Source organism: Lolium perenne, chromosome 4, assembly GCF_019359855.2.
Source record: "Lolium perenne isolate Kyuss_39 chromosome 4, Kyuss_2.0, whole genome shotgun sequence".
In the NCBI taxonomy this organism is placed as follows: domain Eukaryota; kingdom Viridiplantae; phylum Streptophyta; class Magnoliopsida; order Poales; family Poaceae; genus Lolium; species Lolium perenne.
In genome coordinates this window covers 69,483,632-69,504,089 of record NC_067247.2, presented here as the reverse complement: position 1 = coordinate 69,504,089, position 20,458 = coordinate 69,483,632, and the positions used below count along the sequence as shown (strand labels likewise).

The 20,458-nt window shown below is 42.8% G+C and overlaps 1 protein-coding gene across 1 annotated transcript; it reads right to left on the bottom strand.

The window, feature by feature from the left end:
- Window positions 1-1,760: 1,760 nt before the first annotated feature.
- On the bottom strand, window positions 1,761-5,905 carry LOC127292904 (asparagine synthetase [glutamine-hydrolyzing] 2). The gene is made up of 4 exons (XM_051322431.2): window positions 5,591-5,905; window positions 2,541-2,781; window positions 2,335-2,455; window positions 1,761-2,221 (listed from the first exon to the last, which is right to left on the bottom strand). The coding sequence occupies exons 1-4, from the start codon at window positions 5,791-5,793 to the stop codon at window positions 2,034-2,036; spliced, it is 753 nt and encodes a 250-aa protein (XP_051178391.1). The 5' UTR covers window positions 5,794-5,905; the 3' UTR covers window positions 1,761-2,033.
- Window positions 5,906-20,458: the final 14,553 nt, after the last annotated feature.

Genomic DNA, 20,458 nt, shown 5'->3' with positions numbered 1-20,458 from the left:
CCTTCGGGTTGAAAAATGCAGGAGCTACTTACCAACGCTGCATGCAAGCCTGCCTTGCGGAGCAGATTGGAAGAAACATTGAAGTTTGCATGCAAAGTCATGATATTCGTTTATATTCAGAAAAAAAGGTTACAAATTTAGAATCTGAGACCTTCATTATATTGAAGTATCAGTTGAACGCAGCTGTGTTTCCTGTTTCTGTCGAGATGGACATCGTTATATATATGGAGATTTATCTTCATCAACTCTAAATGGGCAAGCTACGGTGCGGTAAGAGGCGTATATGCTTTCAAATCTCTTGCAATATCTGAACGGGAGACGCATCCTTGTGGTATGTGTAGTGTTTACCGATGATGTCCGCTAATAAAGACACAATTTACTTTTGATTCAACACATTTACAGATCCTGCTACCTCCTCTGGAACCATAATAGTCTTAAGAGCTACTACCTCCTTTTCGATAAATAAAGCGCACACGTATTTGAACACGAACTTTGAAAAAGAAAAAATGAGCAACAAAATCTTGATTATATTGTATGTAATTAGTTTCATTTTCATGTTGAAAAATATTTCCTAATGATATTAATTTTATACCAGCAGTTTTTATCTATTTTGGAGTATTTTTGGTAAAAGAAAAAACAAGGGAGACTTATTCATTTGAACAGAGGGAGTATAAACACGACGTCAACTTCTGCGCACACTGACGTGTGATGGGTGGCCCGTATCGAGTCGAGATAGGCCTGGGAGACAAAAATGGGCTGACGCCTGAGGATGCCTACCAGGCTTCCATCGTTGTGGCCCACGCGCCCTTCAAAGCATCTTAGGGCCGGGTCACGAGGGAAAAGTTGAATTGGCCATTTCCGACGAGCCGCCCCAATACGTGTATTTTGGACAACACCGCTTGCGAGCCGGCACAAGATCTGGCGGTGCATAGAAAATGCGGCAGGAGAATTTCCGTCATTGGCAACAACCCGTCTAAAATTGCCTTCCTATTTAGCTCTACTCTCAATGCTGAGTTTCAAATCCACCATTTCCCCCGGTTCGAGGTCTTCCCACTTTCGAGATCCATGGCGATGGTGGGCGCTGCTTCACTAGCTTGACCAGGAGCTCGGTGGCGGTCTTCGCCTACGTGCCTTCTCCATCTTCTCCGAGTTGTGTTCTTTGAATACTCTTGATGTATGTAAGAAAGCTCTAACCCTGGATGTGGTAGATTAAATCCGTAAGCATGGATGTGCGTAGATCTGTAGTGATTGACTGATTTAGTTTATATGCAACCCTTCTAATGCTTACATAGGATGGATTTGTCTACTGCTTGATTGAGTTAGGTTCTAGCACTCCTTTTTCATGCTTAACATAGGATGGATTCATGATGGCCATGTAGGGCTTCAGTTCCATGGTTACAGTGTTGACAAATTTATAGGTTTTGAAAGTTTGCACCCTTCATTACTATAGGTGCCAGGTTTTGTTATTTTGGCACAGCCCTGATCTCGAGTTGAAATTTAGCACATTGATAGAACACAACATTATCTACATCTAGATTTATTTTTCAAACTTAAAAACGCTGTTTTTCAAAAAGATTAAAAAAACGAGCTACATATCTACATCTAGATTTATTTTTCAAACTTAAAAACGCTGTTTTTCAAAAAGATATAAAGAAAACGAGCTACATGTAGCTGGGGCTACATTTGTGGTTTCCGGTGTTGAACAACTCTATAAAACAGTAGCTGCAAGCCACCAATGCGACATGAAAAATAAACTGAACTAGTACCAAATGGAGCCGTCACTGAACTTTATTTACTGAAACATATATGTGGGACAGATAAATCTATACCACCCAGGTAGGATCAGAGTTTGTTCGAGTATCAGAAAACTTACAGCAGTATCATTACTCATCTGACCATACATTTATTGAAACAGCATTGTGTAAAGCGTCCGTAAACTGCTTAAAATAAAACGCCGTGAGGTCGCAGCAATTCAGTCTCAAGATTGACAGTTTACAACCAGGGAATGATAACAATGCAATTGGGTCATCGAACTAGTAGTGGTTAGACCAATCAGCGGCGCTGCCGACGCGAGGGATCCCCGAATCCTTCTTGGCCTCGCTGTCGACCTTGAAGGTGGAGCCGCACATCTGCCCCTGGCTGTCCACCCTTGGCACCGCTTTCAGCTCGTTTAGCGGGTGCTCGAAGCTCTGCAGCCCTCCAGAGGTGGTGTAGAAGCAGCCTGATGATCAATGAATCAAGGGGTCAAGATGCGGAGTACCTCAGCAAAATTCAGGAGATAAAAATAACAAACGAGATGAGCAATATGTTGCAGCTCTGTTCTTTGTGCTATACCTTTGGGGAATGGCGCGAATGAGTTCCCGCAGCCTGCCTTAAGAAGCTCAGTGTCATCAGAGAACACAAGGTGGTTTTCAGAGTCAACGCCCCAGAAGAAGGGGATACTGCCGTCAGCATCCTACATTCAAAATAACATTGCAACTCAAAACCATATTCTATAGGTTAAAAATTGCATCCTAGGAGATGAGAGATTATTTACTCACAGCAGCAACAAAGGTGGATTTCGACAGCGTGTCGTACAGGATGAAAGCGAACTTTCCACTGAGATCTCTCACGACCTGGCTTGCTGGGAGTGGGCCCCTGTCCCTGAGGGTTCTGTAGGCCTCGATCAGGATGGTAACCTCATTTGCTGTCTTGCTCAGACCATAGTGTTGCTTCAGGTTGCCAATGTTCTCAACATGTCCTTGGAACAGGCAAAATATGTCATTCACAGAACCGAACATCCTGGATACAAGCACAGAGCCAAACATACAGAGCCAGGTTAATATAATTCAGGTAACCAGATAGAAAAATAATTCTCAGGATCACTAATCAGGTAGAACAGAAATTAGATGTTACTGCCATTTGTTCGAGTTACCAAATGCCTAAAAAAACCCACACCATCATATAAAACACTTCTTCAAATACAACAAAATAATTTTGTTGGCGTGACAGCAATGTTCATTATGTTTTGGTCGCTCAGGATATCTTGTGCCGGGCTGGCTGGCAGCATATTAGCGTGCGTTTGGTTCCAGACCTAAGAAGGGATGGGATGGGATGATCCTAATTATGGATGCGTTTGGTTGTAAATGAAGAGGGATGGTACCATCCACGTAACAGAATATACTCCAAATATGCTGACTCAAGTGATCCCCTCAAATTGGCCGAACCTCCTCGTCCACGTTTTTTCTAATTTGTGGATGACTCCTAATCTCTCCCTAGCGCTAATCCGAGCTCATCGCCGCTGCCCCATCGGAGCTCTCCCTCGTCGACCCATCGGAGCTCACCGTCGTCGCCCCATCGGAGATCTCCCTTGTCGAGGCCGACCAGTAGCGCTCGTGGGAGAAGCAACTAGCGCCGGCCCCTTTCGTGGCGGCGTGGGAAGGCCTCCCTCCGGCGAGGCCCGCCAACTCGCGCGTCGTGGCGGCGTGGGTAGGCCGCCGTCGAGGCTCTCCATTCGCCTTGATTCCAGCATGGCGTAGGCCGCCGTCGAGGCCCTCCAAGTCTAACCTCCAGTCGTCAGGCCGCCACTCGCCGAACCACCGCCTCAAGCTCACTCGCCCGCCTCAACTCCGTGCCCGCCGGCTGATTTTATGGGAGCCCCGGCGGGCCGAGACCAGGGAGCCGACGGCGGCCGGGAATAGGAGAGCCGCCACGGGAAGCCGCAGGCCTCAAGCTCGCTCGCTCGCCTCAACTCCGTGCCCGCCGGCTGATTTTATGGGAGCCGCGGCGGGCCGAAACCAGGGAGCCGACGGCGGCCGGGAATAGGAGAGCCGCCACGGGAAGCCGCAGGCCTCAAGCTCGCCAGCCTGCCTCAACGTCTGCGGCAGCCGGCCGATTTGCGGGAGTCGTGGCCGGCCGAGAACAGGGAGCCGGCGGTGGCCAAGCCGCCACGAGAAGCCGCCGCTCCATATGCTTGTCCTTGCCCTCACCTTTCCTGCGTCTCTACGGTGTTGTTAGGTTTGTTGTTAACCATCTAAGCTGATTGCAGCTCGTCCTAACCGCGTCCTTGTTCTTCCGAACCAAACAAAAGCTGAAAACTGGACCATCCAAGATTCCTATCCTCGAAGTGTGGATGATCCCATCCCATCCCTACCAAGCCATCAACCAAACACACGCTTAGTCGACTAGAGGATGCTTAGTCGATTCATGTTGTTCTCCTTTTTTCGCTGGTTGATTCTTGTATCGACTTTACGCGATCCTTGAGATGTAATAAGTACTGAACAAAGACTACTGTTTTCTCAATAAAAGGCTGTGTGCATCACCACGATGCAGAAGCCGGGTTTTTCCCTTTTCAAAAAAAAAAAAAAGTATACTGTCAGCACGCATGACATTCAATTAAAAAGTTTGCTTCCTATCGAAAGAAAACTTGATCTTCACTTTGAGTTAGTTTAATGATGCTCAACTCCCAAGTTGGTCTATGCATTCATTGCACATGACATGTTACTTTCGAATTAAAAAGAACGTTGATCACCACCATCCCCGGGTTGGCATGTCCCCGGTATCAGATACTTCAATACCACTCTTTCTTTTCCTGTTGAATATCTAGACACGGATGCAAACATAGTGGGGGTAAAATAATGCTTCATCTAGACAACTGGTTTCACACAAGCCTCGCTCATAGCAAACTCCAGCTCCTCGCAAGAATTGGTTGACATTAGACGGCATAGTGCGGTGAAGTTTCAGCACTCGAGAAACAACACTAAGAACTCAGAAGAACTTGCAACTTAGAGCTAGAGGTAAGCTGCTAAAGCAAAATTGCAGTGAATGTGGGAACTCGTCATATGCCTTTGTCTAACTGAAAATATGCATTTCGCTGAACTGTTTTCTCTTGGTACCAGTAAACCCAGTTAAGATTAAATGAACCTACTAAAGTAGGAGTACTAATAATAGTTGCTCCAAGTTAGCCTGCTAGGTAGTCAAATGATCAAATAAAACTATCTTGTGACCATGAACAATATGCATCGAATGAAGGAAACACGTTCAAATAGTCGATGGCTAATTTCTGGCAGGATCTGAACAAAGGAAGTAGTAATTATTAACTCAGCGATCCATTCCGCTCATCATAGGCTCATAGCCGTCCTGTGTCGGAACATCTGTTACAGATCTGAGCATCTGGATCGAACAGTTTTAGCTAACATTTACGCCCACAAAAGCTCCGAATTAACTTCGTAGTAGGGTAGAGAATCTTGAGATTACGCCGCATAAAACGCATGGAAACAGCACGCAAAGCACCATTTGAGCATAAGCCGTACACACATCCATTTCCTGCTTACCGACGGAGGAAAGTGAATTTCCCCACGAATCGGAGCAACGGAAAGCGCCAAAACCAGTAGGCTCCTGAAAGCAACATCTCTGGCTGGGGCTGGCCCCGATCGAGAGACCAACCGAAGGGGCAGATCTTCCAACCGGAAACCTCCAAAGCCCCCAACCAAGCGATCGCGTCACCGCATCTCGCGCCGTATAGCCCGAACGCGTTACGACTTACGGACTAGTACAAGCAACGATGCGGCAGCAGAGCGGAGCACTAAGCTAGTCGAGAACGGAGCGTCACCTGGGGACGAGGGGGTTCTTGTTGGCCGAGGAGTAGGCGAGGGCGCCGGCGGAGCCGAGGCTGACGGTGACCGCGGCGTCGTTGGCGTCGGCGAAGCCCTTCATCAGCGCGCCCGCGCCGCCTCCCGCTGCTCCCCCGGCCGTCGGCGGGCTGCGGAGGCCCTCCGGGCACTTGGCCACCGCCTGGTCGAACACGGCCAGCATCTCGCCGCCGATCTCTCGCCTCTCTTTCCGCTGCTGCTGCTGTCCCCGTCTTCTTTGTCTGCGTGCTGTAGCTGCGATCTCAAGGTCACGGCAGGCGCTGAATGGCCACAAGCCCACGCAGGTCAACAGATATAGGCAGCTTTTCCGCGTTCCCGTTTTGCCCTTTGGTCGGTTGGTGCGAAGAATTTCAATGCTTTTTTTTTTTTGTGGTCACGGCTATTTTTGCCACTTTATCCAAAAGACAAAATTGAACTTTATCCATTTTCTCATGCGATGTAAACCACGGAAATTCAGGGGAAATCGGATAGGAGATTAATATGTCGCTGCCAACAGCTGCCATTTATCTGTAGATTATTTAGCTGTATTTTGGGCTACTTTGGTATGGATATATATACATCCTAGTCCCCGTGATCTTATCCGGTTTTGCGTTCATGGGCTGACGTGGAAAGCGTTGATGGTTTTGCCGGCTATCCCGCGGATCGGATTAGATTAATAAGTGAGAGGCAGTTAAGCTAACCAAGGAAGATTTGATTAGATTGAGTAAGGTAGAGCCATCCTTTTCATCAAAGATATAAAACACACGTCAGCGTGCACATTGCCAGATTCATCATCGTGGAGGACATCATCCTTTCATCGTGCTCTCGGGCCAGCAGGGTTGCCTAGATGCCCCACGCACTACGGACGTGGACTTTGGAGCAAAAATGATATATTCCCTCCGTTTCAAATGATTAACTCCCTCCGCAAACTGATATAAACTACTACAAAATTCCCGATACCTATTATGAATCAGAGGAAGTAGCTTTTTATATAGGCATAAATAGGCGAACTTACACGTATCTAAACTAAATCTCATCAACTAGAATAGTTGCGCAGCTGTCTTATTGCAAAAGTGCCAAATCACTTTGTTTCAATCCCACAAGTGGCATCGTGGGAGGACCAAATTCGCCAAAATGCATAACCCTGGTGCCATTCCCCATCCTCTCTTACATGATTCAATTTTCGATGTGGGACGTGAGTCCCCGTTGGGATTTTTTTTGTCACGGTGAACTATTGAAAGTGCCATGTGTGATTTTGGTAATTAATGATAATCTCTATGGACTAATGTTTGCATTGAGTTATATTTGTACGAGTTGTCCATAGGCAATGCTTGAACCATATGTTGGCTTCAAGGTTGCAATAAGAAGAAAATTGATGAAGGATATCAAGTGTCAAGTATGTCTTGAAGATGAAGTGAGCACTCAAAGTTAACTTCAAGACATCAACGAAATGAACTGCAAGTTCAAGATGAGCCAACTCGAAGAGATCATATGTTTGAAACTTGCCATGAAGAAATGAAGTGCAAGTTCAAGATGAGCCAACTCAAAGAGATCATATGCTTGAAGCTTGCCATCGATATGGTGATCATGGATATGTGAAGATGCGCGAAGAAGAAGCTCTCCCATAGTGGAGTATGGGGGAACATTTTGCATGACTTCATCAAGCAAGCACAATCAAGAAAGACGTTCCATCTTGTTGCGGTCAAGACCGTCATCATCAAGCTCAAGTGGAATGCACAAGGTTAAGGTTTGCTCTTGATAGGGTTTCTTTCTCACCGGTCTCATGGTGTAGTTGGATTAGTCGCGGTACTATCAAGAGGGCTCTCGAGTAAGTAACTCGATCGTATCCTTCGGAGAGCTCAAACCTTTGCATCCTTGCATCATCTTCCTTGGTTGTTATTTGGATCTTATCCATGTGATGTTTTAGAGTTTGTGCTTATTCTCATGACAAGATCTAGTTCATCGAAAATGGATTTCGCATAGATCACTTGTTGCGTTTTCGAGTTTGGTGATTTTCTCGGTTTCTCATATTGAGGAGTTGCACCTCTAAAAATAATAGAAAATCACCCCCACTAGTTTCCATATTTTCACTTTTTGTTGGGTAGCTCTTGTCGTCCTCTTTCCAACAAAATTGGTTTCACTCTATTCGGAGCTACCAATCTTAAGTTTTGGATTTTACAAGGAAGCAGGACAATTCTACCAGGCCGGATAATACGGGCCAGATATTTGCAAAATATCCGGCCCCTAAAAATCGGCTAAGGACTTTTTGGCGAGGCTCTCAGTACTCCCCTGGATCCAGGCCGGATTTTTGGCCGGACTTTTCCTGAGGGCCGGATAATCCGGGGTGGTCGGATAATCCGGCCCTTACTTAGGCCGGATTATCCACCCCCAAATATCCTCCAACGGCTCGTTTTTGGAGGGGGGTATAAATACCCCCTTCTTCCTCCTTGGGCAGAAGCTCCTCATACTCTCTCTCTCCTCCATTGTTGATCTTGAGAAGCTTGCCCTATCTCTCTATCCCTCCATGATTCTTGGCCCCTTTTGAGGGAAAAGAGAAAGGAGATCTAGATCCACACTTTGACCAAACCATATCATCTCTTTGTGAGTGAATCTTTGGGATCTAGATCTTGGAGAATTTTGTGTTCTCCTCTTTGTTCTTCCTCTCTTATTCCCCCAATAGTTTTTGTAACTTTTTTGGAATTTGAGAGAGAATGACTTGAGCATCTTTGTGGTGTTCTTGCCATTGCATTTGGTGCATAGGTTTGAGTTTTCCACGGTGGTTCGTGGAAGTGAAAGCAAGAAGGTTGTTACTCTTGGGTTCTTGGAACCCTAGAAGGATTCTAGGCCTTTGTGGCGATCTCTTGGGTGCCTCCAATTAAGTTGTGGATGTGTGCCCCAAGCTTTGTGTAAGGCCCGGTTTCCGCCTCGAAGGAAATTACTTAGTGGAACCGTGACCTAGACCTTTATGGCGAGGGTCACCGGAGAATAAGGTGAGGAGCCTTCGTGGCGCTCGGTGTGTGGTGTGACTCCCACATCTTGGGGTGAGGCCTTTGTGTCGTTGGTGTGCATCGAGCAACCACACCTCAAGGTGAGGCCATTTGTGGCGTTCAGGAGAGCTAAGCCATCGCACCTCTCCAACGGAGATTAGCACTCGCAAGAGTGTGAACTTCGGATTAAATCATCGTCTCCCGCGTGCCTCGGTTATCTCTATACCCGAGCTCTTTACTTATGCATTTTACTTTGTGATAGCCATCATGCTTGAAGTTATATATCTTGCTATCACATAGTTGCTTGTATTGCTTAGCATAAGTTGTTGGTGCACATAGGTGAACCATAGTATATAGGCTTTGGGCTTGACAAAGTAAACGCTAGTTTTATTTCGCATTTGTTAAGCCCATCTCGTAAAAGTTTTAAACCGCCTATTCACCCCCCACTCTAGACGATATCCGTGTCCTTTTACTATGTTTGATACAGCGTGGCCTTCATACACTTGAAAATAATATATATGCTTGGCCTATTCTGATGACATTATTTGTGGACATTTGATCTCCATCGTATATCCGCACATGTGTGTCTTCATCATACACTTCGGATCATGTTTGTTCTTGTCAATTCATAAATGAAATGATCAACATAAAAAAGTTAATGTAAGAATGCACCTGATACATATGAATGTGTACGCTACCTGGTATCATAGTAAAATGATATACAGTTAGATGATTTGAGACCCACAAAGACCTTTTTCCACTAATGGTTGTTAATATCTAATTGGAACACCCCTTGCTTCTTATGTGTAACCAAGATCTCTCTGTCTTCACATGCGTAGAGTATGTTGTGCAGACATCTTTCATCATCTGATCAAGGTGTATCGAACACTTAAATAGATGAGCACTTGTTGTTTAGCGACTCTGCGGCCTCCTAGTGACAGTAGAGATATCAAAGAGAAATGAACACAACTCGAGGGGCACGAGGAACCATTAACCTTAATGCATATATCATTGTGGTCTCACGACCTTAATTATTTATTTGGCCATGTTTCTATGGTAATAGGTGATAAGATAATAGTACCACTGATGTGGGCTAAGCCCCACGAATTTCGGTGGAATTTGTGAGGGGAGGTGGATGAACACGATGAATTCAATGAACACGGGGTGAAAATTAGGGATACACATAGACACACACACACACTTCCGATTGTCCTCGTTGGCCAGAAATATCAACTCGACGGAGTTTGAGGTAAAAGGCCTTACAGTAGAGTTCCCGCCAAAGAGATCGCCAAACCGAAGATAGAATCCTAGAATGGAGAAGAGACTTCCCAATTTATAGAACTACAAGCAAAATACCAAAAATGTAGAATTGCAAACAAAAGATCAACCAAGAAGTAGAGTTCTCCAAAGAGGAAAGATCCTTGATAGGGAGGGGTCTTGGATACAATAGATTCATAGATCTAATGGTGACAGGGTTTCCCTCAAGGGGGCAAGATCATAGCTCAAGTCAAATCTCAAATAAGGTCTAATCTCAGATCTGGACGACCATGGGGTATTTATAGTGATAGAGGGGCAAAGGGGTAAATTACATGGCAAAGAGCCAACTCGGCACAAGATTCGGGCCATTCCGGCGGTAAAACCGGCAACACCATCTGTGGGGTCGATATGATCTTCTTGTTCTGGCGCCAGAACCGGCAAGCCGGACTTGTCGATTCGGTGGACACCGGCGTGTGGCCCAGCGTGTCGGTTTACTTCCGTTAGGCTTTCCCGCAGCATCACGCATTTGGCCGCTTTTCCCTTTTCATTCCGGCACCAGGCCTGACATTAACGCGGCGTACCATTTCAACGATTCCATCAACATCTTCGGCGTTAGACATTTCTGCGCTTGGAGGTTCTTCTTCTTCGAAGGCTTGGCTTCCATTCTGTGCTTCTTGTGTGATGTACCTAATTACACAAAGTGTATTTGCCTGAGGTAGCAATCCATCCAAAGGATTATCAAGATCACACAAGGAGAGGAACAAATTCACATCTTGTTGTATTTCATTGGCTTGGGCTCGACTCATCGGTCCACTTGGGAGGACTTGGGTCTTGAGGTGGAGGATCACAAAGACCACCCCCGTATCATCTCCCCCCGAGGAACAAATTCACATCTTGTTGTATTTCATTGGCTTGGGCTCGACTCATCGGTCCACTTGGGAGGACTTGGGTCTTGAGGTGGAGGAGCACAAAGACCACCCCCGTATCATCTCCTCCCTCCTCCTTGGGAAAGAGTCTTCCTCGACTCTAAGTTCGCTTCATCTCCATGATAGGATGAGAGATCTGACACATTGAATGTGTTGCTCACCAAGTACTTTGAAGTTGGCACGTCGATGACATATGCGTTGTTTTTGATGCACTTGAGGAATTTCAAGGGATTGTTGCCACACGGCTTGAGCTTTGAGTTTTGTTCTTGCTGGAACTGGTCCTTGCGAAGGTGTATCCACAATAGGTCTCCTTCTCCAAAGATCATCGCCTTTTTCTTGGTGTTGATTCCGGTAACTTGGTGAAGTACTTGTTGCTCGATGGTTGCTCTTGTATCTCACGTAGTATCTTCATGTATTGGCTCGTTTTTCGATGTTAATGTTTACTTGCTCGTGTAGTGGAAGTGGTGGTATGGCAATCGCCGTTGGCGGTTCGAAACCATAGATGACCATAATAGGGCTTCTAAAAGTTGTGGAGTTCCTGGCGCAGTTGTAGGCGAACTCCGCATGCGGAATGCAACCTTCCCAAGACCTCAAGTTCTTCTTAACAAGGACTCGGGGTAGCTCGGATAAGCTTTGGTTGACGACCTTCGTTTGTCCATTTGTTTAAGGATCTGATGAAGATGAAAACAATAGCTTGACGCCAAACTTGGCCACGAGGGTCTTCCAAAGGTAACTTATGAATTTGACATCTCGATCCGAGACAATGCTTCTTGGTACACCATGGAGTCTCAGAATTTCCCTAAAAAACAACGTATGAACATGTGAAGCATCATTGACTCAACATATCAATAAGGATTTTAGTACAATAAATTACAAAGTTCATGTATGCACATCAGTTGTTGCTCTTGTTCATCAAGTACTTCTGGTTCAGGGAGAATACGCTCTTGTTCTCTATCACAAAGAAGGTCTTGGTCACGGTGGATACGTTCTTGTTAAAGTCGATGACGTTCTCATTCTTGTTGGAGACGCTCTCTTGTACAAGTCGATGACGTTCTTGCTCCGCTTGTTGAGGTTGTTGTTGAAGAACTTGATCATCCACATTATACTGATATTTGTCTTCATTGGACCAACGAGCTCGGAGCCTTGAACTATGAGAACGTGAAGATCTTGAATGGTGGCTTCGATTGTCTCGCTAGTTGATGGCTTGAATTATGGTGTCCATCTTCTCTTTCAAGTTCTTCAGTATCTCGGCCTTGTTTTTCTGTCGCCTTCAAGTCTTTTTTATTATGTGTCGATTTTTGTTTTCAAGGCTTTTGGTGTCTTGGCCTTGTTTGTCAATCTTTGCATTTATGCGTTGGTGGAATTTCTTGAGTTCTTGTACTTGGACATTGAGGTCCTGACTTTGCACCTGAGCTCCCTCTTCATAACGAATGACGATATCTTCCATCGCCATTGCTTCTAATTTGAACTAGGATGATGGTTTTGATTTTAGGTTCAGTGGGCTGAACAAAGGTGGAAGATCATATATAATGATGAACCGAACCTAAAATTTGTGGGGTGTAGAGAGAAAAGAAATTTGATGTGGACCCGCGGCAACGCATGGGCACTCAACTAGTTCTCTATAAGATTTAACACATAGTGCTTCACAAGCTAAAAAAATTTCGATGATCCGTCGATATTCACATGTTTCAGATCACAATATTAGTTGATTCATATATACTTGCTAATATCTAATAATTTTAAACAACGTTCTCAAACTTCTTGTTCAGTATATCCTACATAATTTTTTTGGGGGCAATTTAACATGAGGAATTCATATTTTTCCTAGTGAAAATGACTATTTATTCCTATAAGGTCATCCCTGCATCGCCAAATTTACTCACAGGGTCTTCAGAGGTCCGGAGGTCTTAACTCCGAGAGTGTTTTGCGCATCATAGTGAGGCTAAGGTGGACAAGAAGATAAGGATCCGAATTAATATGGTGGATTCCTTCGGCACACGCATGGTGGCCTCCATCAACTTAGAAATATTTAATGAAACAACATGTGCCAACACAAGGTAGTTTTGCTAGACTATTATAAATAAATTGATCAATAAATTTACGAAACATAGTATTAGCGTAGACAATCGGTCTAAGAAACTGATGCAACGGATTTTGAGATTGAGGAAGTCACTATATATGTCTCGCTGTCGTTGGAAACGTCTCTTCCCACCGAAAAATATTCCGCATTTATGATACACCAAAGTATCAAACATGTGATCTAAACTATAGTGCGCTAGGGTTATCACTGTCCTGCTAACTATCTAAGCACAAGTTGGTTCTCGATTCCCAAGTTTACATTAACACCATCTTGTCTTTTAGGTGAAGACCGTCATCTCTTGTTGTGCTGCTCGCCGGTTGGCCACTATTTTCATCCATTGTGAAATTTGGGAATGATTGCTACTAGAAGGGTAGTGAAACTATCAATGGTGGGTTCTTGGCTTCTTGCAAATGCAGTCAAGGGCCGGGAACCTTCGGCGTAGCCTGTTTTGGCCGTCAGCGTATAGCTCCTCGGCGACTACCTCCTTCGACGGAGCAACTATTGCCATCGGCATACTAATTAAAAAATTCAAATTTCCTTTTTCCAAAAAGTAAAATAAAATAAAAAAATCGAAGACAAATTTTTTTTTTGATATACCGACGGCAAAACCCTCGGCATAGAGTTTTAAAAAAATTTAAATTTTAATTTGTTTTACACTATTTCTTTTCTTTTCTTTTTTTTACTTGTTTCTCTTTCATCCAATACACTTTTAACTCTAAGTACACTTAATGTTAGGTCAAATTACAATCGTGATTAAACTTCTCAGTCGCTCACCCATTTTCACACTACCCCAGTCTCAGCACGCTTAACTTCTTGGTTCCATGATGAGCTTACATTAAAAAAATTGACACATTGCTAATTATAATAGCATATCAACCCTATTAACCCTTGGACCGTGATGTCACACCTCTTTCTTTTTGAATTCCAAACAATTACTTAAGTAAACAACAATGAATATATAAGTAATAATAATATTGAATTCAAATAGCAATAAAATAATTTTATTTTTTGGTCTTTTTTCTATTTAATATGGAATAATTAATATCTTTAAATCGGAAAATCAAAATTCCACAAATAATATGTCTAAATCGATCAGCAAAATAAGAGAAATCTAAATATAACATCCATATCATCATTAGAACCTAAAAATTAGAGGAATATCCAAATATGACGTCCAGTTTTCCATGTGGCCAAAACAGCCCCCTCGGGAGATGCGAAATGGCCGTACCGGGCGCGCTGGTACACCGTTCGCCAACACGCTAAACAGACAAAATTTAGCACATAAAGTGACGTGTTATAGACCTACGGAATTTATTGAGCGACGGAAAGTGTACCCCTAGTTCAAATCCGGACAGTTTCCAGCGAATTCGGCGGGACACCACAGGAAGCCGCAGGGATTCACAAATAGCTAGCGCGCACATATGGCATGTGATATGTGGTGAGAAGGCGCTGTCCTACCACTACGCGGAGGTCTCGCGTAATACTAAAATGTGTCACATGTAGCTGCTTCAAAAAAACCCGTTTTGGCACCCCGAAAATAAAAAAAAACCATCGCCCATGGGTCGGATTAGAAATCCGCTCCCGGGGCCTTTCTTCCCAGCCCAGGGACCACGGACGTGCCAAATATGGTCTCGTTCCGACAAAATTTGCGGTGTCACAAGCCGTTTCCTACTCATTTCCCCTAAAAGCCATAGAACTCCGGACGTGTGATAACCCACAAGTATTGGGGATCGCAACAGTCTTCGAGGGAAGTAAAACCCAATTTATTGATTCGACACAAGGGGAGCCAAAGAATATTTGTAAGCCTTAACAACGGAGTTGTCAATTCAGCTGCACCTGGAAACAGACTTGCTCGCAAGAGTTTATCAGTAACAACAGTTTTATAGCAGTAGCAGTAGTGAAATATAAGCAGCAGTGTAATAAAGATAGCAGTAGTGATTATAGTAAACAGCAGGATTAAAATACTGTAGGCATAGGGATGTATGAACGGGCGCTGCATGGATAAGAGAACTCATGTAATAATCAAGGCAGGGCATTTGCAGATAATAATAAAACAGTATCCAAGTACTAAACAACCATAGGCATGTGTTCCGTATATAGTCGTACGTGCTCGCAATGAGAAACTTGCACAACATCTTTTGTCCTACCAGCCGGTGGCAGCCGGGCCTCTAGGGAAACTACTGGTAATTAAGGTATTCCTTTTAATAGAGTACCGGAGCAAAGCATTAACACTCCATGAACACATGTGATCCTCATATCACAGCCTTCCCCTCCGGTTGTCCCAATTTCTGTCACTTTGGGGTGTCGGGTTCCAGACAGCAATATGTGTATACAACTTGCAGATAAGATCATAAAACAAAGAATATCATCATGAATCAATGACATGTTCAGATCTGAAATCATGGCACTCGGGTCCTAGTGACCAGCATTAAGCGTAACAAGTTGCAACAATATCATAAAAGTACCAACTACGGATACTAGGCACTATGCCCTAACAATCTTATGGCTATTACATGAACAATCTCATCCAATCCCTACCATCCCCTTCAGCCTACAGCGGGGAAATTACTCATACATGGATGGGGGAAGCATGGATGGTTGATGGAGAGGCGTCGGTGGTGATGATGGCGATGATCTCCTCCAATTCCCCATCCCGGCAGGGTGCCAGAACGGAGTTTCCGATCCCGAGATGGAGTTTCGCGATGGCGGCGGAGTTCTGGATGTCTTCTGGCAAATTGGTCGAACCCCCGTGCGTTTTTAGGTCAAGGGCTTTAAGTAGTCCAGAGGGGAGCGTCAGGGGATAGCCGAGGCGACGCCACCATAGGGCGGCGCGGCCCAGGGGCCCACCGCACCGCCAGGTGGTGTGGGCGCCTCGTGGCCCCCTCCGTCTCGTCTTCTGGCTCCGTAAGTCTTCTGTGAAAATAGACCCATTGCAATTATTTCCGGAGATTTTCCTGAAAGTTGATTTTCTGCACAAAAATAAGACACCAGGGAAATTCTGCTGAAAACAACGTTAATCCGTGTTAGTTGTACCCAGAGTACACAAATTAGAGGCAAAACAATAGCAAAAGTGTTCGGGAAAATGGATACGTTTTGGACGTATCAACTCCCCCCAAGCTTAGCTTATTGCTTGTCCTCAAGCAATTCAGTTAACAATTGAGTGCGATAAAAGAACTTTCACGAACACATTTGCTCATATGATGTAAATATTCTCATTATATGGATGAGTACTTAGGCAATTCATAATAAGATAAATGCAAATAAAGTCATCTAATAGTTATGTCAATCACGCAAAAGATACCAACAAACTAATAATAAGCATCATGAATCGTGTCTATCAGCAGGATTGTAATGTTCATAAAAAGATATGATAAAATGGCATCTCGCTTGCCGTATTTGTACAGCAAAACATAAATGCCCAGGCACCTCTGAATTCCATGGAAAGACTAGAAGTAGAGATTATCAAAGATAAAAGCATCAAAGTTATACCACAGTTAATCATATTCTGGGACAAGCATATTATACTAAGAATGACAATTATGCTCTCAAGAAGATGCTCAAAGAAAGGATGGTGACTCAACATAAAAGTAAAAGATTGACCCTTCGCAGAGGGAAGCAGGGATTAACATGTGCTAGAGCTTTTCATTTTATAAACAGAAGTAAAATTGTTTTGAGAGGTGTTTGTTGTTGTCAACGAATGGTAGTGGGCACTCTAACTACCTCGTCAACCAGACTTTCAAGAGCGGCTCCCATGAAGGACGTTATCTCTACCAGTAAGGTAAATCATCCCTCTTCTCTTTTGTTTACACATGTAGTTTAGTTTCATTATGGATGACACTCCCCCCAACCTTTGCTTACACAAGCCATGGCTAACCGAATCCTCGGGTGCCTTCCAACATTCACATACCATGGAGGAGTGTCTATTTGCAAATTAAGTTGCTTACTGATAAATCAGGGCAAAACATGTGAAGAGAATTATTGATGAAAGTGAATTAATTTGGGGTTGGGCACCCCGTTGCTAGCTCTTTTTGCAAAATTATTGGATAAGCGGATGTGCCACTAGTCCATTGGTGAAAGTCTGCCAGAAGTAAATGACAAGGTTGAAAGATAAAACACCACGTACTTCCTCATGAGCTACAAAACATTGACACAAATTAACAAGTACTTTGAAGGTTTTAAAGGTAGCACATGAAAATTTACTTGGAATGGTTTGAAATGCCATGCATAGGTATTTATGGTGGACACTTTGGAATAACTTGGTTTTCAGGGGTTTGGAAGAACGAGCAGCATTTCCGCTCAGTACAAGTGAAAGCTAGCAATAGACTGGGAAGCGACAATCAAGAGAGCAATAACTGTCATAATCATGCTTGCGACAAAATAAATTAACTGAGGCATAAAAGTGATACAAAAACTCTGAGGCAAAGTAAATTATCGAGGCTTAATTGACTCCTGTCAGTCATATGCATGCGTGAGCATGTGCCAAGTCGATTCAAATGAATTATTCAGAGGAGGACACAACAATATCATACCTATCTATGAATAAAACAATGCAAGCAAATATTTATGACATGCTACTCATATTAATAAATTGGAGCTAAACATGAGAGATCATGAACTACTAGACTTTCATTAAATGACATATACCTCACATGAACCAACTAAGCATGCTCACATGGATGAGTATATGTACAAAAATGAAAACAAATAGAGTTCATACCAGCCTCTCACCACAGTCGAGTTGTCGTAGATCGTCATTATTGCCTTTCACTTGTGTCACTTGAATAATATGGAATGAAAACCGAGCTCCAACCACCGAAGATCTCTGAACTCCATAGTGAACTTTACAAAACCGAAGAAGAACAACAAATATTTTTGGTGTTTTCGAATTGGAAACAAGAACGAAAGTAAAATCTTTTTGGATTTTCTTATAGCAAACCAACAATAGTAAATAAAGCAAAATAGGAACAAGAAACCAAATAAACAAATGGTAAAGAGAAACAACACAAATATTTTTGGTTTTTTTGTGTTTTAGGAAAGAAACAAAACAAAAACAAGAGAATGAAAACTAAAAGAGTCACATAAACACAGAGTAGCAGAAATCCGTCAAACTTGACAACAGTACAATAATCACTAGATGGCACGCGCGCTTCGCCGTGCCGCCTGCTTGGCGTTGTCATATGTGGTAGCTGGTACTGTACATCTCTGGTCTGGTCTAGTTTATGCATTCTCCAAGTTTTGCAGCAATATTATCTCCCATACAAATTATTATGACCAGCCACTCAAGGAGTACATTTACCCACAACAATATACCAGCTATAAAATAGGAAGTTCGTCTCAATGTTTTTGATAAGCGGCTGCAATGAATCACTCACATGACCTGACAATTTTAGAAGAAATGCCAACAGCCGTCGGAGTCAGCCCCAGAGAGTAGTGCAATATATTATGAAATTCGGCTTATCTGATACAAGTTTTTCCACCAAGTGATTGGTCCAACATCAAAGAGTTTGCTGCTAGCTTGACACTGCAGTGCGGAAGCTTGACACTGTCAGCTAAACCAGTCTTAGAACGTGTACCTGACTTTTTTTTTACCAAGAAATTGTACCTGAAATTAGTATAAGAGGCCCGAAAATGGAGCAATTATATAATTATGCTCATATGAAAAAAATTGACCTTATGTTTAAAAAGCAGTTTGACATTTGTTAAAGATAGTTTCCTAGTAGCCTACATACATCTTTGGAAAGCTTGTTGTAAGATCATGCTTTGATATAGTATCATAGACCCAAAAAGAGAAGAAAAGAAGTACTTCTAGAATTATGCTGATATGAACAATTTAACATTTATGTTAACAAAGCAGTTTAACATTCATGATGTGCAAGTGGATATTTGGGAAGCTTAATGTATGATCACATTGTGATCCTAAAAAGAATACAAAATTTGTCTCTATACTCTAGCAAATCTAGATCAATTTCAAAATCTGGTGTAATTAGTAGTGACTTGGTATCAGTGCATCCTTCGATGCATACTGGGGAGACTAAAGATCAAAAAAATGAATTAGGACAACAGATGAGCATGCAACTCATGTAACGATTTGGACCCTAAGGTCCGAAAGAGATAGACATCATTCTTCCCCAATTCTTCGGCATCCAACATTTTATTGAAATTCCTAGGAAAGATATTATCCTTTATGTTAGATCTGAGAGCAGAACAAAGAATAGAATCTAGAAAGCGACATCCTTTGAGTGAAATATAAAGTTCAAACTACATTATCAGAATTGCAAAGAAGAACAGAAGGCATTCAGGGGTTATATAGGTTAATTCTTACCATGCAAATGCACTCCATAACTCTAAATAACTAACCTAGCAATTCAAGTGTCCTAATTAACTGGCTATATTAAGCATCTTACATGTGGATGGCAGAAGAAAATCCCATTGGTAATGTTAATATTGTGTATAAAATTTAAATGGACTGCTATCATGAAGAAGTTGCACTAACTATATACATGTGCACTATCGAAATGGGACTTGGCTGGGATAAGAATGTATAAGATGTCAACAGCTACTACATGAATGATATTCTTTATCCTGTCAAATACATTCAGGAATATAAGATCATAATTTATGCCAGACACAAATACTCAATGGCCCTATACACATAATCAAACCAATAAAATGGCATATTCTTGTTAACTTCAGTACAGTAAGCAACATACATGCCGAAGTAACAAAATATTTGATTACAATAGTGCAGCAAATGTGCTACGTGCAGGAATATGAGAATTTAGACCGTAAGATGTGTCACCATGAACCTGAGCAGAACACATAGATCTATACTCTTTATTCACTCCTTTGCAATATGGATAGTCGAGACCCCGAGAACAAAAAGTAAGAGAGAAATCCTAGAGAGAGAAAAACTAAGATTAATGGAAGACCGTTCAGAACAATGGCTAACACCAAACATACATTCAAGTAAGAAATCTTCTCCAAGATATTCACTCACTCGCTGGACCAGTGTAAGAAAGAAACATTCATGGAAGGAAGAGAATGGACATATTGCTGAATTTCTTGGAGAAGTCTAGACAACGAACATAATTTTTCTAGAAAAAAGCGGAACAAAACAAATTATGTTGTTCCTTGGATAGAAAAATACCTGAACATATGCATCTGATAAAAAAGTAAAACATGTAGGTCGCATATATGTGTCAACAGTAAGAAAAAAATAGCATCCTACTACCTAGCAACCATCTGAGTTTTTTACTTGTCTGTGTTGTCAACCTACACCATTAAAAAAAACCTCACTGTATTCAATAACCAACCAAACAATATATACAATTATACACTAAAAGACTTGTTCACTTGGCAGGTAGCCAGGTACCTACATGATCAACTATGGCAGTTGCATATGATGTGCTGTAAATCATGATTCTGAATTACAAAATGTGTACCACACTGTTAGCACTTGGTACTATTTCTATACAAGTGACTTTGCAGTATTAATATTGACATGTCTTGAGGAAATGGTGGCACCTTGGAGGGTTCGTCTTCTGGATAAACTTCTGGTACTTATTACACGAAGAAGAACTTGCCTCTCCATATGCCAAT